The sequence below is a fragment of the Hippocampus guttulatus genome, chromosome 10, assembly GCF_054856545.1.
Source record: "Hippocampus guttulatus isolate MCC_2025c chromosome 10, RoL_Hgut_1.0, whole genome shotgun sequence".
In the NCBI taxonomy this organism is placed as follows: domain Eukaryota; kingdom Metazoa; phylum Chordata; class Actinopteri; order Syngnathiformes; family Syngnathidae; genus Hippocampus; species Hippocampus guttulatus.
The window spans coordinates 10,461,046-10,478,192 of record NC_141270.1 but is presented as its reverse complement, the minus strand read 5'-3'; the positions used below and the strand labels follow the sequence as shown (position 1 = coordinate 10,478,192).

General features: G+C 41.4%; 1 protein-coding gene across 4 annotated transcripts in view; it reads right to left on the bottom strand.

Moving 5' to 3' along the window:
- The window catches only part of adgrb3 (adhesion G protein-coupled receptor B3), a 122,603-nt gene that overhangs the window by 12,095 nt on the left and 93,361 nt on the right, over positions 1–17,147 (bottom strand). For all 4 annotated transcript variants that reach the window (XM_086121746.1, XM_086121747.1, XM_086121744.1 and 1 more), the window contains exons 17-22: positions 11,735–11,861; positions 10,019–10,122; positions 9,819–9,921; positions 2,270–2,420; positions 918–987; positions 457–523 (exon numbers count right to left, since the gene is read on the bottom strand). In XM_086121746.1, coding sequence (XP_085977872.1) covers positions 457–523; positions 918–987; positions 2,270–2,420; positions 9,819–9,921; positions 10,019–10,122; positions 11,735–11,861 — 622 coding nt within the window. The remainder of the gene's footprint in view (positions 1–456; positions 524–917; positions 988–2,269; positions 2,421–9,818; positions 9,922–10,018; positions 10,123–11,734; positions 11,862–17,147) is intronic.

Sequence of the window (17,147 nt, the reverse complement as noted above, 5' to 3'; positions counted from 1 at the left end):
ACAACTGAAACATCAGTAACACACATTTGGCGTAGACCATAGGTGTCAAACTCAGGTCCTGGAGGGCCGCTGTCCTGCATGTTTTCCAAGTCTCCCTGTTGCAACACACCTGATTCAAATGATCAACTCATCAGCAAGCTCTGCGGAAGCCTGACACTGAACCTGTTCATTTGAATCAGGTGTGTTGCAACAGGGAGACTTGGAAAACATGCAGGACAGTGGCCCTCCAGGACCTGAGTTTGACACCTATGGCGAAGACCATCATTTGCAAAAGATGTGTTTACTCCGATAGCTTAAAACTCATTTTCCAAAACTAATTTATTTTGTTGGTGTTTATTGTGTCTATTCCTCCCCAATCTGCCACCATGTTTCTTGTGCCGTCTAAGTTTCGGGTAACATCTCCATTTCCCATCTATTCCCTGCCATCAAGAACCGGATCTATTGGTTGAGGCTTACCAGAACAACAGCAGCTGCAGGTCCAACAAAGGCATACAGGAGCCCCCCCTCCAAAGACAGCCAACAGCTGCAGAGAAACACAGAGAGCAACAGTTAACTTGCAGCCAGTGATTAACATCTGAGTTAATGGCACACAAAATAACAACCGCTTGTATTTTTTCCCCCCAATTGTCAAGGGAGTAGGCGCCATATGCCGTAACTCTATTTTCAGAATTTGACACACTAAAGAGATTCTAAGTGGTGTTCACGCCATCGGTATCAAGCTGCGATACAACTCGAGAAATTGGGGTCCTGCTGAGCAATCGCTAAATCGGATCGCGTTCGTGGGACTGTCTTCATGGATCTGTTTAGGAGAAGTGAGCCACTGCCGAGGCACTTAATCATTTCGCTCAAGTGTTACCATTAACGTAGCCTACATCTTGCGCGGTGAATATTCAACGCTAGCATAAAGGCCAACTTACTATAAGGGTGTCCCATAGCCCTTTGTTTTGGTGAATCCCATCGATACAGCAACCACCAAAGCCGGTAATCCTTCAAGAGAAAGCAATCAATGATTAGTCAAGACGCCTGTGTTATGTCGTCACGTTGAGTACAGTGCCGTCTGTAAAACGGAGGGAAACTTTCTTCATTAGATGTTACATAATTACACGAGAATGATACAATGAGATACTTTGAATGTGTTTATGGTGTACTATTAAATCTGCAGAAGGACTCCAAATCCCTTGTGATTGCTGATAATTGAAGTTCAGGAGGCTGTAAATTTTTTAATGATTGCACGGTTAAAAAAAAAAAAAAAAAAGAGAAAACCCCCCAATGCTCTGGTGTGATGGGATCGGTTTCTCTTCTGTGTGCTCAGAATATCAAGGTTTTGGAAAGCGCATGCAGGTGCTATTGATGTAATCAGCTTCCTGGAGGCAGGAGGCGCATGCGGCTCTCGTGGCCATCCAGAGTCCGTGTCTCTGCAGTGCTTGAGAGCTAAAGTGTGCAGAGACGACACGCGAGTCCCATAAATCATCGCCCGCAATATTTCATATGGGTGGAATTAAGAGACCACAAGTGACATTTGGCATGCGGGTTCTTTGGTAATCCATTTTAGAATTGTTCTGACTCTAATGGTGATGAAAAATGTCATGCATAGATCTAATCTAGAAAAGTAATTGGGTACAAAAAAAAGTCTGGTTTTAGCATCCAATAATCTCTTAAGGCATGTTTTTTACACACCTAAATGAATAGCTAATGCTATGCTCATGAAGCAGCGGCTCTGCAATGACTAAGAGAGCCATGTTTGTTGCTAGGTAACAAGAAGAATGAACGTGGGCTCTTTCCAAATATGTTTTTTTTTCTTTTAAAAGAAGACGTTTCTGCTTGTCTGAAGGAAGGAACTCTTTGAACCCGGATTCACTCATTTTTTGCAATCATCAACGTCTGAGGTTTGTTGGAATTTGATTTGGACTGGCGTGCCATCAAAAAAAACCCACACCGTATATTATGTTAAAACGGTTCGAAAATGTTACAAGCCCTTCAACACGACTTGATGAAATCGGTATTTGACAACTTACAGTTTCTGTTCACCTTTGTAGTACATGCACACCCTTTGCGTAACTTGCTATGGAGTGTACTGTACTGTGTCTGCCAACCTCCCTCCCATCCATTCCATAATTCAAGGTTGGTCCATGTTGACCGGAGTGCAAAAACACCCTCGCCTGATAAGATGACAATCTCGCCGCCTCGTGCCATTACTTTTACTAAATGAACCTTGAGTTGAAGGGCAGAAGATATGAGCTGTCAGTGAGAAATTCTGCTCTTTACTTACCCCAGCCAAGACAGAGAAAGCGCTTGCGGATGAGCCTGGTCCGGACCTTTCCTGTCACTGCCATGTAAGACTGCCAAGCCTCCGTGAGAACCCAGCAGAACGATGCCAAGAAGAAGAAGTGCAGAAGGGCTGTTGTCATAATGCAGACGCCCTAGTCACAAAGTGGAAAATGGTAAGGGAAACATCCATTCATCCATCCATTATGTGAAACCGCTTAAGCCTCACGAGGGTCGCGGGCGTGCTGGAGCCTATCCCAGCTGTCTTCGGGCAGTAGGCGGGGGACACCCTGAACTGGTTGCCAGCCAATCACAGGTAAGGGATACATTTTATTAAGAAATGCTTCCAAATTCTCATTGATTGGAAAACAAATGTTTTGAACATGACCAAATACAAATCAGAGCAAGTGATGGTCAGCTGTAAATCAATCAGAAAGTAGCACCTCCTGCTCCAAAATGTAACAGGTTCTTCCTTCTGCCATCCTGACATGAAATAAAACTAACCTCCTTCAGCTTGGTGAAAGTAAAAATAAAGAGCCCCTAAAAGCAAGAAGCGTCACACTGCGCAGTACACGAAGCCCAGTTAAATCAGTTGGCTATGCAGCATCAGAGGTGGCAGTGGCCATAAAGATCAGAGCCAGGCTGGCGGACACAGCACGCCACGTTGTTGCATTCCTCTGCACTGACCCTCATTAGTATGCCAGGGATCCCACATGCAGGCATGTGGGCCAAGGTCAACTGTTGTACGTAGCGCCACGAGAGCAAAGACAGCAAAACACTTCTTAAATGACATGGAAGGCTACACTGGAGGCAGGAGATAGCATTCGGGCTCAATAATGGAACGGCTCTTTGCAGCTTCATTAGCTCATCCATCTTTGTTCCACCGAGAGACGTTGCCAGAGGGAGATTGTTTAGGAGAGGATTAGAAATAAAGAGGTATCCTTAAGAGTCTTGTCAAGGCACACTGACACTGAGTGAGGATACCTTAGGCAGTCGAGTATGGTGTGAAGTAAAGACTCCAGTGTATCATGCCATCCCAGGGCATCCGCACAGTGACTTCCCCTGTAAGTCTCCATTGAGAGAACTACACGATATCTACCCCCCTGTTGTGTGCATGGGGTTCAAACGAGAGAGTAATTCCGTATTACCGTACACCTGACAAGCGGGTTTGTATTCACTTCAACCCACGGGAGACATTAAGCCCATAAATGTGGATTGAAACATGACAAATCAAGCTTTAAGGTAGAGTGGGATGTCCCAGATGCAAGAGAAATGTGAATAAACTAAGGGGAGTAAAACTCTGACACGGATTGGGTTGAAAGCATGTGCGCTTACAGGCTGAGACATCACTCGAGAGAGCTGCACAGTTTAATGAGATCTTATACATCAGCTCTTTCAAACACCCTGCCTTGACAAAAATAAGTGCAGATTTGACTGGCATATCATTTATTGCATTATACTGACAGAATACCCAAATTCTTGAAAACATTTTTTTTTCTCAATGATACAGTATATATTTATTTGTGAACATAATTCAGCGGTAACGCACCTCAGAGTGATGCATGTTACAACCTTTTCAAGGTGTGACCGTCCACTCGTTACAATTGTTTTTTTTTCTAGAATTGTGAGGGGAAAAAATGTACCGATGAGTGCTACATGGTGGCAGCTAATTTTACAACAAGCAGCAGTTTTGCAGATTGTTACCAATTCTTCAAAAAAGAGACAAAGTGCTTGCTTCAGGCTGTTGACTGCCAATATCAGTTGATGTTTCCCTGTAGTTTACAAACAAACTAAACACAAGGGAAAAAAAACCTGACTACGCTTTGCGTATTTAGCAAAATCACATAACTTTGCCTTATAAAAAGTCTGCTAGCGGAATGCTAACACAAATGCAAAACACCATTGACTGGTTAAAAAAACTAGCAATAGTATAACTCTGTATAACGGATATTTTAGGACAAATAGTGCAGACGAACAATGTAACAAACCTAAAAGACACATATTCTTTATCATCTGCAAAAAGTAATATATATTCCGACAACTTACTGAACTGGTGTGACCATCTTCTTTGTGTAAATATGTGTATATGTATTAAACTACCACCAAGGGGTACAATGCCCTTTGCATATTATGTCAGAGCCTTGAAACAACTTTGAACACACCTCTTTTAGAGAGCTTCTTCTTAGAGGGGACAGATTTAGATGTTAATGTTCTTGTACACTGTACAGGATTTTCATCTGTAGTGCAGGTGTACTAACTTAATGAAGCGTCTCGTACAGCAACTGAAGCAAACGATCCATAACTACTTACAACGCGACAATGCTCTAGTGATTCCTGAAAGTGTCAAAGCAGTTCATCCAATCAAGGCCGACAGAAATCCCAAGACATACATCCACTTGCCCATGTAGTAAATTAGTGAGTAAAATGTGAGCTCATACAACTCAGCATCAGTAAGATCTCTGCCCTTGGAACAGCGATTGAAAGCATTTGCCACAAAATATAAAAACATTCTGTGCATGTTTTGTCATCACTATGGTTTTTTTTTTTTTTTCCAGTGTACATTGTAAGCTACTCGCGTGTTCAATAAACAGCTCTGCTGTTTCCTGGAAACAGATCATTTGTAGTCTTCTTGGTTTACTGATCTTCCTTTACCATTCAACATCATCAGTGCATGCAGATGAATACTCATCATTCTGCGCATTATGAAAGCACCGGACGACTGTAGCCAGTCGTACAAAACAAGCGCGACTGAAGCCGGGAGTTCACACTGGCCTTTAGAAAAGCAAATGTCGGGAGCTCACTGTGTTGGTAGCCATGGAAACAAAGAAAGTGAGGAAGGGACCACATTAAAATATCATACCGCAGATAAGACACCCAGAAGGAGAACAGTTAAAGATGATTCAATGGTAGCGTGTTAAAACCGGACATGCATTTGAAGAATTAATTAGACCATTGAATAAAAGTCTACATTGTCCCAATAGATTCGTAAATTAAAGAGAACTCGTTGCAACACACTCTCAAAGACCATTTTAGGTAAGATACAGTATTCGGTCTAGGTGGTAGTCAGTCTAAATATGTAAGAGGGGATTCCAGTAATACATGTGAAGAAAATAATACTCTTGAAGCATTAGGAATTGACTCTAATTGGATTAAACTCATGTTGACTTAGCGTTTCACGGTAAATCCCTTTGAGCACAAAGCAGTTTTATTTGCCAATCACTGTGAATTGTTTCATTATTTACTCTTATTAGAGATTACAGCAGAACTTGTGAGCTGCGGGGTTCATAGCAACAGGTTTGGGCATTACTACAAATAAGAGAATCATTAAGGTATCAATCAAATCTATTTACAGTGTAATATGCAACTTGTATACAACAAAGTTGGGTCGAAAAGCTGCAGAGTAACATTCTAAACAAATGGCATTCAATGGGGATTGTAAAGGATGTTACGGTAGGAGCAGTTTGATCAGATTTTTTTTTCAAAACAATGTCTCGTCAGGTTATTTAAGCACAATTTGACGTTAGAGATGAACATTGGAATTAAAAAGACTTAGGCCTTTAACAAGATGCCATCTCAATAATGCGGCACAGTGACATGCGCAATAAGCGATCATTTCGAATCCTACATACATCTGGATTTTAACCATGTAGCACTGAAATAATTTAATGATAAAAATTACAAACTAAACCTAGTGAAAAGACAGGTTCGCACACAGAGGAGCTCTTAGACTTTCATCTGTTATTACTTCAGAAATTTTTACTCATTATAGTTTGACAATTTGATAGAATTATCCCAAAGCACAAGATCTTAATGTCAATAAATCACAACTGTGCCTATATGTTTCTTGATTTGCCTTCTTCCCACAAAGCAAGATGAACACAGAGAGAGGACAAAGGTAAAGCACAGACAAGCAAAGGTGACTCACTGAATCTGCTGCTCCCGGGAGGGCACCTCCACAGCTTTGAAATGATTTCTATTAGATGACTCCGAATCCACAAACAATGAGGCCAATTACATACACTTCTTTCAAGGGTTGGATCAACAACAAGTGAAGCGATGTCATGTAGCACGGCAATTAAACCCACACCAGGGCTGTGTTTTCGCTGGCCTACAGCTCTAAAACGAGGTCTGATCAAAAACATGGAATATTTCTCAAATATTACAACAACACGCAGGAAATAAAAAACACACAAAAGAAAAGGCAATGATCATTCCGCTTCATTCTTTCTCTTCAATGACACTGAAGGATGGGAAGAATTGGTGGATCACTTGGTTCTTGGTAACCGACTGAGGCTTACCATGCAAATTACCTCTAAAAAACAGTGCATAGTTTGCAGTATCTTTAAATCTAATCAACTTCAGACTCACATACTAGTCCCATTTGTAATTTGGTGGGATTGTTTAAAACAGCATTTGACTGAATGTATTGTTCTGCAATAAACTGAAATAGAACTGCTATATGAACAGCGATACTGCAGCTCTGTTAGCAAACAGCTACCAACAGTATTACGAAACAGCATCGGCCCTTTTCATGGAATGTAAGTGATTATGCTGATCTTCTATTAAGTAAGTCAGGTAAGTTATATTAGACACAGGAAGCATACTGTGTTACAATGTCACACTAATAATTCATTTATTCATTCATTTTCTGAACCACTCTATCCTCACTAGGGTGACGAGGGGTGCTGGAGCATATCCCAGCCGTCTTCGAACAGTAGGCGGGGGACACCCTGAACCGGTTGCCAGCCAATTGCAGGGCACACATAGATGAAGAGCCATTAGCGCTCACACTCACACCTAGGGACAATTTTAGAGTGTTCGATCAGCCTGCCATGCATGTTTTTTCGAATGTGGGAGGAAACCAGAGTACCCGGAGAAAACCCACGCAGGCCCAGGGAGAACGTGCAAGCTCCACACAGGGAGGCCGGAACTGGAATTGAACCCAGTACCTCTGCACTGTGAGGTCGACACGCTAACCACTGGACCAACGGGCTGTCACACTAACAATGTTTTGTTTTTTGTTTTTTTTGTTAAAGAAACAGTTTTGTATTAGAGTGTTTCCGTCAACATGAACCGAATTTTTCTTTTAAATGTCTGCTGAATGCCAGAACCTTCTTATGGGGTACCGTGATGAGGGGTTGCCATGACGATGACAGAGCTCAGGATTGCCTTCTTCGTCATTTTTTAATGAGGCGAGGTCAAATGAATACATAATGTTGCTATCATGTACTGGCACAGATTTGTCATCTACTTTAATGAAAAAATGGATCGCCATAAACACTTTGGTTGGAGATGTTTACAGAATCTCATCTATCTTTGAGATAGCCGTGTTTGTTTGGTGAGAGTTGCATTTTCATGATGCTTGTGTATTTTGATATACCAATAGAAGATTTTGGATGCAAATATGTAATTAGGGGGACCCACGTGGTCATTGTAATCAAGACCTCAAGACGGCTTGATTCAATCAGACAAGGCTTCAAGTTAACCCGGCTTTAAAAGACCTTCACGGCTCAATTCTGGGCTTTTATCATCTTGGCTGCTACTGTGCACCTGATAAATGTGTACCGGATGTGTGGATTCAGATTTTGACGAATGAAACGGGCAAAAATGTTCCTCATACAATGCTAATGATCAACATCTTCACTTTTCTTTGAAGATTCAATCATTTTATGCAAATCCTGCAATCACCTATTATCTACGAATCAGTTTTCACTGAGCATAATTAAATAAATAAAGGTAGACCGCCGATTTATGAACAATGTCTTGTAAAAACCGCTAGCAAGGCCATCTGCTTCCTGATCAGTCATACCTTCCCATAAGGGATCGTCAAGTCACAATGAAGTTTGATGAGCACTCACCAAAACAAAGAATGTGGACTAATGAGGCAGGACAGTGGAGAAAGGAGAGAATCAGTGAGTTGGGTAAAAAGTAAAACTTCAATAGTGCTACATAATGACATGTCTTTGTAATCTGACAATGTGTCAGTGTCGTGCTGCCAAATGACTGAGGAGGGCAACTGCGTGGGCAGCTAGTAAATCAGAATAACTGTTTGCCAAACTTGTTTTTTTAATGTTTTACAGGCCACAAACCAAAGCTGGAGTGCTAATACATATTTATGAGGAGCTGCCATTGTCCTCTTGAGTCCTGCTCACTTAGACGTCAACTTCAGCCCTTCATTAACAACAACAACAAAACTAACATGTCTGAATCATCACACTTAATTCAGCCAAGTACAAGAATTGCTTTTAAGCTGCAGCTTAACTTTTTGGATTGGTGAAGAATTTCTCTCAACTGCTTCATTAGTCTTTGATTCAGTGGTGCGTCATGTTCCCTGGTGTCATGTCCTTAACTCCCCCCCCCCCCCCGCCCCCCACTGGCAATCTATTGCAGAGCTGCACGTTTGAACCCCCCCACCCTCCAAAATTATTTCAAGTCATCATTTCTAAATCATTTGCCCTTTTGTAAAAAAAAAATAAAAATGGAGGGGTGGAGGGGGACAACAAATGCCACCCTTGCCTAGATGTGCCCCATTTGGTTTGTCACTGTGGCAAAGGGCAATATAATGCTTAATTCAAGACCATCTGAGTAAAGTTGCACGTTCATCCTTGAACTGCAAGAGATACTTTATTTTCCATTGAGATTTTACACTAGAGGCTTCTTTAGCACGGTACCCAAAACAAAAGGAGCTATTTGCTTGAAAGGAGCTGCACTAAAGCTGTTACATTCTTATTTGTTTGCACTCTATAACACAGACAACAGCTGGCATAACAAAACGCACGATAAAACAGATTACACTTCCGATAAATGCCCTTGTTTTCCCCTCCTAAGTTCTCTCATCTTCCACCTCTTAAAAAGTCACACATAGACACCTCTGAACCACTTTTTGGGCTGCTTGCACTTTACTCTTTAAAAGTTATGCGTACTTAATTATGACGTTATACTAAAAACCTTTTGGTTCCTTCAGTTAAAAGTTGAGGGAGGAGAAATGGACAGGAGCAAACGGGTTTATGAAAAAAAAAAAATGAAAATCCAACATTCTCAATGGGGATTTTGTCAAATTATTTATACTACATATCTCTAGATGTTATGGGTATTGAGCATAATAATGCTGCCTCGAGTTCTTGTGCATCTTTTCCTTAGCTGATGTCATGTAATTATCATCCTTTTGGTTGGGAAACAGTTGAGGCTGAATCATTTGTGCCCCTGCTAGTTCCATACAAGTTCCAAGTATAGTGCACTGCATATTGCCTCAAGCCTTAGTAATCAACTATATGGAGACATGACTAATTCCTTGATATGGAGAGAATTCATGAAGATTGCTGGACTGCAGTGCCCATCCCTACGTTTCAAAGTTTGAACCATCTCGAAAGATTCCTGAAAGTTACAAGGAATGCTGTATTTCCTTGTGACATCAAACATAAGCTTATCATGGCAAGCACAAACCCCCGAATTGATTTCATATTGTTACGGTTTGTTTGTGTTTACAAACAATCACTGGGCCTCTGTGTTTTGAGATTTGCTCGTGAACCAGAAAATGGGCAGATGACACTTACCACATTGTGTGTCTGCGTTTGCCCCACAAGGATCAATATATTGGAGCAGATGATAGATAAGCAGAAGTTAAGCAGGATAATGGAACGTTCGGAGCGGATGTATCTAAGGAAAGGAGAGGACATAAAAATGTGACGACACTTGTAAATAGAAGACGCACATAGTTTAAACATTTCGTCATCATGGGGCCTTCGGTTATTACCTCCATAACACGGCGTATATCACCGCCAACGTGATCAAGGCGAGGCATGACAGACCGCAGCCAACTATCAGCGTCACAGATGGGACCCCTGAGTATTCCATGGTCTGTGGAGAAGACAGAGCAGGTCAGTGGATGCTACCACATGGTGCATGCAGGACCATCCATCTTATCTGATGCACACAGAGGGGAGCAGTCAGAAAAGTACGCCACAACATTTTAGGCACATAATGTTTGTTTGCATTGCTTCAATTGCATTAGAAAAGCTGTTATCCATCCATCCATCCATCTATCATAATGAGGGGTAGATAGTTGAAAACAGTACGACAGTGTAGTGGTCATAGTTTTCATCCTCTAGGGAGGTTTCAGGGGTGTGTGATGCGTTGTTAGGTGTGTCCAGGTAACGGAATACAGAGGTGTGAACACTAAACGATGGAAATATGTTTTGCACACGCTACTGTGTTGGTCTTGTTGGGGGAGAGAGTCGGCCTTTCTCTTCCTCCACGTGTTCCTTAATTTCGGATGATGAGAATGTTAGTTGTCCAAATACAGGCTGGAGACGATGAACAGTAATCTTCAAAGGTTTTATTTTTCTTTTCTGCAGTTTATCACAATACGAATCGATTTGGGCTCCTGAGAGTTTCAGATTTCGTCAGGAAGCCCAGAAAAAATACAGTCGTGAGAATATATAGAGACAATATGATTATGAGAGGCGGGGAGTTACGCCAAATCCTGGAAACAAAGAAACTAACATGTCATCTGACCCGGTGTGGCTGGAAAAAGTTGGGAGTGGTGAGGTGAGACCAGACCACCACTACCCACCACTGTCTTTGGTCTGAGCTTTGATGTGATGGCAGCAACACCACAGATACTGTACTTGAGATAACAGTTCCTCTTTTGATGTTAAACATGTCCTCTAGAGGGGTCCTAAAAGTGGTGGGGGTGGGGGGGCACGAAAGGTGATTGTAATCACAGTAAGTAGAATATACCCTCAACAGCATACGACATTCTTGCGTTCAAGTGTTTGAACAGATCCAACAACAGAGAGGGGCTAAAAAAAAAAAAAAGCAATAGATTCCTTAACTCATTCACTCCCAAAGACGTTTTTAAACGTCTTTTCAGACTTGGTCCAGAATTGGCTGGTACTGAATGAGTTTAACAGTCTCTTCTCATCTCTGTTGAAAAGTTACAAAACAGACAAAAACAGTGGAGTCTGTAGTGTGTGACTTATCTGTTATCTGCTAATCTCACCATCCGTGACGAATATGTTTTATTATTATTATTATTATTATTGTTAAAATGGTTCAATAATATTTCTTTTAGTGGTATGACTGAGGCCTAATAGTGACATGCTCTCTGTAGACCTTTAGTAAACCAATGCAGGCCACACCGTACAGTACTCCATGTTCTCACGGTTAATTACTTCAATAACACAAACTGGGATTTTTTCCAATCCATTTCCACCCACCATCTTTCGAGCCACAAAATGGGAGATGATTTAAAAAAAAAAGTATATCAACTTTTTGGTTCCTTTCTTGGGAAACATGTATTGGATGACAAGCACAGAGAGTGTGTATACACTAGAAAAGACCCCCCACCACTGCCACACAAATGTACACACATAAACTCCACCCTCAGCACCGAATTAACTGGAATTGCGCACCCTTTTTCATCCCACCCTCAAAAAGACAATAGGAATAAGAAAGACGAATCACTTACCATTTCTCTGGGTTGCTGAGCCAAAATGGCGAAGGTAGACACACGATCACATAAGCATTTTGTATGCGAGGCATCTGTCAGCACAGTTCTACACGCCTTTGTGGACCAAGCTCCCCAAGAATCGTTCCTGCAAACACAAGAAGCCGATTTTTTCAAACACGTTCGTGGCGTTTTAAGTGACCGTGCGCTTCTTCTTTTTTTTTTTTGCATTCATGTATTATTAATACGACTCGGAACATGCGCGAGGACTACAGAAAATAATGAAATAAACAAATCAAAGAGAAAAAGCGCCGCAGCTCTCGGAGCATACAGCTGTACGGCGCCAAGAGAGCAGAAAGAGGTTCGGAGGAAAGAAGAAGGAGGGGGTTGTTGGTTAAGGGAGCTGTCCAGACACCCCGGTGCTGATTCCAACACAAACATCACGCGCCGGTATCAATAATGCTTAAAAACGAGCGGTCATATTTACCTGCATCTCTTCCTGTGCTTCCTTTTTTTTAATTATTATTATTATTCCATCCGCTTGTCTCCGTTCGGAACGGCCACTTCTCCCCCCACCTCCTTTCGCACCTGTTATTCCGTTCTTTTCCTTGCTTTACCCCCCTCCCTCTGCACTGCTTTAATTAGCAGTCCTTTGGACGTTTCCTAGCAAGGATTTTTCACCCTGGAATCCGACTAATGTTGCGCGGCTCCTAGCCGGCGTCAGAGAAGGGGGAGGCTAGCCCAATGAGAGCAGCTGTGCGCGCTAACGCGGAGTGTGTTGAATCGACCGGACGTCCGCTTCCAAAACGGGGATGATAATGCTTCGGGATAATTCCTCAAAGTCATTTTACGCCTAAAAGTGTGATCGCCGCCGGGCAAGAAGCGAGCGAGATTAGAAGCCCGCGACAGAGAGACCACCCCGCTGGAGCATCGCGAATGGTTGCTACCGGTATCCACTTCACACCACTGTGGCAGGGGAATGAGGAGGAGCACATTTTCTTTAAATGTATTTTTCATATCAATCGCTGATTATCCCGCTTGTGTTTATTTTCTAGACAGTGTAAAAAAATAGAAATAAATACAAACAATAAAAAGTGCGTGACTGTGGATTTCTCATACTGGAAATCAATAACCTGTTGTATCACAACGTCAAAAACATAATTTCTGACAAAACATGCTGTACAATTTAGAGCACTACTGCACTTCATGAAGCACACCTGCTGATCTAATCTGATCCACTAAAATAATTTTCAAAAAGTACTGTAGGTCTTTAGAAAATTACCTCTGCCAAGGCAAAAACAATAAGAATAGATAATAAGTGGTAGCTTCCTCACAAAAGAGTAACTGTGCAAAAATTTGCGGTGCTTGTAAGCTTGTTCCCAAAGTCGGAAAAATAAATCATGACAGGTTGATTCCTAAGGGTGTGTCTTTTCAAAGCTAACTTGAAAGCCGCTGATAGAGAAAATACATTGACCAAGGTCAAAATAATCAGGACATTTACCAGAATAAATGGTAATTTTGTCAAATTCTATCTTTAAGGTTAGTAAGAAGAGCAGTCAGGGATGATGCTATGGGAGCTATAACATCTGTGTGGTCTCAGTTAAGATCCACCAGGATTTTATTTAAAATTCTATAACAAAAAAAGAAATAATAAAGATCAATTATTTTCTCTGCCCCTGTATTGGTCAAAACCGCTTTGAGCCCCGGGAGCAAAACAAATCCCGGAGACATGCCTTGTAACAGTGTGAAAACTAGCGGAACTTGTTAACCTCTTCTGAAAGTGGAAAAAAATCAATTGTGACTGGTTGAATTGTGAGTGATGCAAAAAGTGTCTTTACAACGCGAATAAAAAAGCGACTCAAAGAGAAAATACCTCTGCCAAGGCCAAAACAACAATGACATGGAATCAAAACAAGTGGAAATAGTGCACTTGCTCTGAATGTAGAAAGAAAATATTAACACTGTGTGTAAAAGAAACAGTTGTTCATTTCTGGGGATCATTTTCCAATCTATTCTTTTGGGTGGCAGTTAATGCTCATTAGAAAGGAGCTGCCAAGAGCCTTGGGTCTAAAGGGGAGCCAACTCAAAGAAGATTTACCCAATCAAACTAACAAGTGGCTTCCATTTGACATCTTTGGCTGTTGTCATGATGGCCATCAAGTTATGTTGGTAACATCCAAAAAAAAAAGCATTGCATTGTCCCTTCACCTATGGTGACAATTAACATTATTGATCATTAGTGTTTGAATGCAATGTTTACATTTCATCATCTCTATAGTGTTTGTTGTCGATTGCAGTGGCGTATAACTGCATTACCCCGTTCCTATGATTCTGAACCTCACCATGCAGTGCACAAACAACAATCACCAGAGCACAGAGACCTCCACCAATGCAAGACAATCCTAAATTGAATCAGGAAAAGATTTATAGATAACGACTTCCTGTATATCCCTGAGTGTTGTCATTGAGATTCATACATTATTTACTGGAAAGTAAAACAAGCAGCAACAACAAAAAAGTGCAATGTCAACAAAGGTGAATAATACCTCCCTGACAGTCTCAACTAAATTGAAGCATTGCTATCAGTGTAAAGGCGCATTATGTGATACAGCTCTTGTGTTAAATCTAAATCAATCCTGCAGGTTAATGTTATGGCTGGTGAGTGTATAGCTGTGTATTAGTGCACCAAGCAACTTCTGCTGTGTCATTTGATCAATATGGCAGCGATGTTTATTATTCCAGGAAGGGACAGTGCCTAGCTTGTCATTTCTTCTCTCTCGTCGTGAGCTTGAATTAACAAGTGCTACACGTTTTTGTTCTTATCTCTTGCTATTCAGCTGACGCATTGGACCGATTCAAATCATTTTTAAGGAGGACTCATCTGACTGAGACGGACAAGATAATAATTAATTAAGCTGAGTGGACGGCTAAAGTGTGGATCTACTTGAGATATATAATGTGTTAGGATGGGGACTGAAATCCCCTCTAGCTCTGGTTCAAGGATTTCAGCATACACATAAAATCATTCACTCTAAGTGGGTATTGGGAAGGCCATGGTCATGATCGCTGTCAATAAGGATTCTCACTCCAGCAACAGTCTGGCTACTTTGTCACTCAACAGAAGCTCTGGAAACTGGCTTTTAATCATAAATATACACTGGAAAAAAAAATGGCGTGTCGAATTTACTCAATTTTATTTTAGTGGCCGCACATCATCTGGATTTAGATACATTTTTTAGATAGATCTATGGTCAACTTAAAAAAAAAAGCATCTGGATTCAGATGATTTTATTTCGTGCAAAAATCATGTAAATTCGACAGCGTACAAATCAAAGCAATTGCTACACTAAGCTTACTTTCTCTCGCTTTCTGTCTTTCTCTCACACACGTACACACACACACACACACACACATACACACACATCACATCTATCTGGCAATTAACCTTCAGTTATTCCCAAGAGGTCTGTAAAATCTTAGCAATGACTATAAGACACGATTTAGTGGGAAAAAAACCCCCCAGCATGGATTCGCTCCATTGTGACCACACGTCCAGCATCCATGTAAAAAAATAAAAATAAAAAATCCGGATAATTGTGAGTCTCAGCAGCAGTTTGTTCCCCTTTTTTTCAGTTTTTAAGGCTGAGAAAGCATTGAACCAAGCAAGCGAGGCGAAGAAGCATAATTTTTTGACTGTAGGGGAGATTTGGTTGGTCATCAATAATGAAAGCCAAACATAGCCCAGTCTGGAATTCAGCAAACGTTTCCTGTATTAGTCGAACTGACTTTTTTTATTGTTTCAGGTAATTCCATGTAGGGCTGTGATGAAGTGCTACTCACAGCCTTCAAACAGCCACAGGTACTGATTGATGACTTCCAGTTGCTTGAAATGAAGTCACAACTTCCCTGGTGGGAACTGCGCAAGATCATTCTCGAACTTTGTAGAAGCTTGTGCGGGCCAAGAGAGGCTATCTTGCTGAAGATTAATATTTGTCACATTGGCTTTAGTCTCTGACCGTCACAGTGTGACTCTTAATGTGGAGAAATGAACATACACGTTGTTGACCACGAGGTGCCAATGTCAACAGGAATAACATTTGTGACAGAATTGGATCAAACTCCGATTGAAGATTTTTACACATCAATATATAAGACACAGGCGGTTGTCCTGTGGTTAGCGCGTTGACCTCACAGTGCAGAGGTACTGTGTTCAATTCCAGCTCCTGCCTCCCTGTGTGGAGTTTGCATGTTCTCTCCGGGCCTGGGTGGGTTTTCTCCGGGTACTCCGGTTTCCTCCCACATTCCAAAAACATGCATGGCAGGCTGATTGAACACTCAAAATTATCCCTAGGTGTGAGTGTGAGCGCGGATGGTTGTTCGTCCCTGTGAGCCCTGCAATTGGCTGGCAACCGGTTCAGGGTGTCCCCCGCCAACTGCCAGAAGACAGCTGGGATAGACTCCAGCACCCCCAGCGACCCTTGTGAGGATAAGGATGGATAGATATAAGACACATGACTGCAATATGGCAGAATGAAATGTCGACCTTTAAGCATAGCGGGTATTCATTTTGGGACAAGCATCTCCAAAAACGGTGATTCTTACCCTAAAGGTCCTTAGAAATTGTACTTAAAAGTTTAATCAGGGGTGGGGAACTTTTATTTTATTGACATATTTATTTTTTTAAGCAGGAGCCATTTGACAGTGGGTCTTCCCTCCTAATTTTATGAGTAAAATATGATGCAAGATGAAGCAAATACTGCTGATTATATATGAGGCGTATTTGTGGGTTAAATGTTTTGGGGCTTTTTGGAACAGTTCCTGTGAGGTTTGATTTGTTTTTAGGATTGCATGTTCGGTAGATCAAATGCTCTCAGAAGACTTACATGGCCCACGGGCCTTCCATTCCCCACCCTAAATAGTTCCTTGTCCGCGATGCTTTTGTTTAAACATGCAACGCATTTGCAATATTTCCTCACAGCAATAGGACTTTAAATTTTTGTGTGTTTATTGCAAATTAGGCAAACACTGAACACCGAAGTCCTTGATGTACCGATGACAGGCAATTTAATGACTGTCAGCCTAAGGGCCTGAGTGGGTGAACATACAGAATATCCAACCATGCATTTTCATATTTCAAAATCCATCCATTAACAGACTGAAAATGTGAGTTTAAAAGGCATATAAATAAATATAGATGCTCTTACAGCTACAATTCAACATGAGCAGAAATGTTGTGCAAGAAAAACATGGACAGACACTCAAGAAGTCAAGACAAAACATGCGTGTGAACAGAACATAAGCAATGCCCTGGCTGGTCCACCAATATTCAAGAACGTATATGGGTTTTGAAAGGGCAATAACTGAGTGCAAGTTCAATTATTATAGAACCCAGTGGGCCAAGTTGCTATTTTAAGGTACAATTACTTTGTTCATA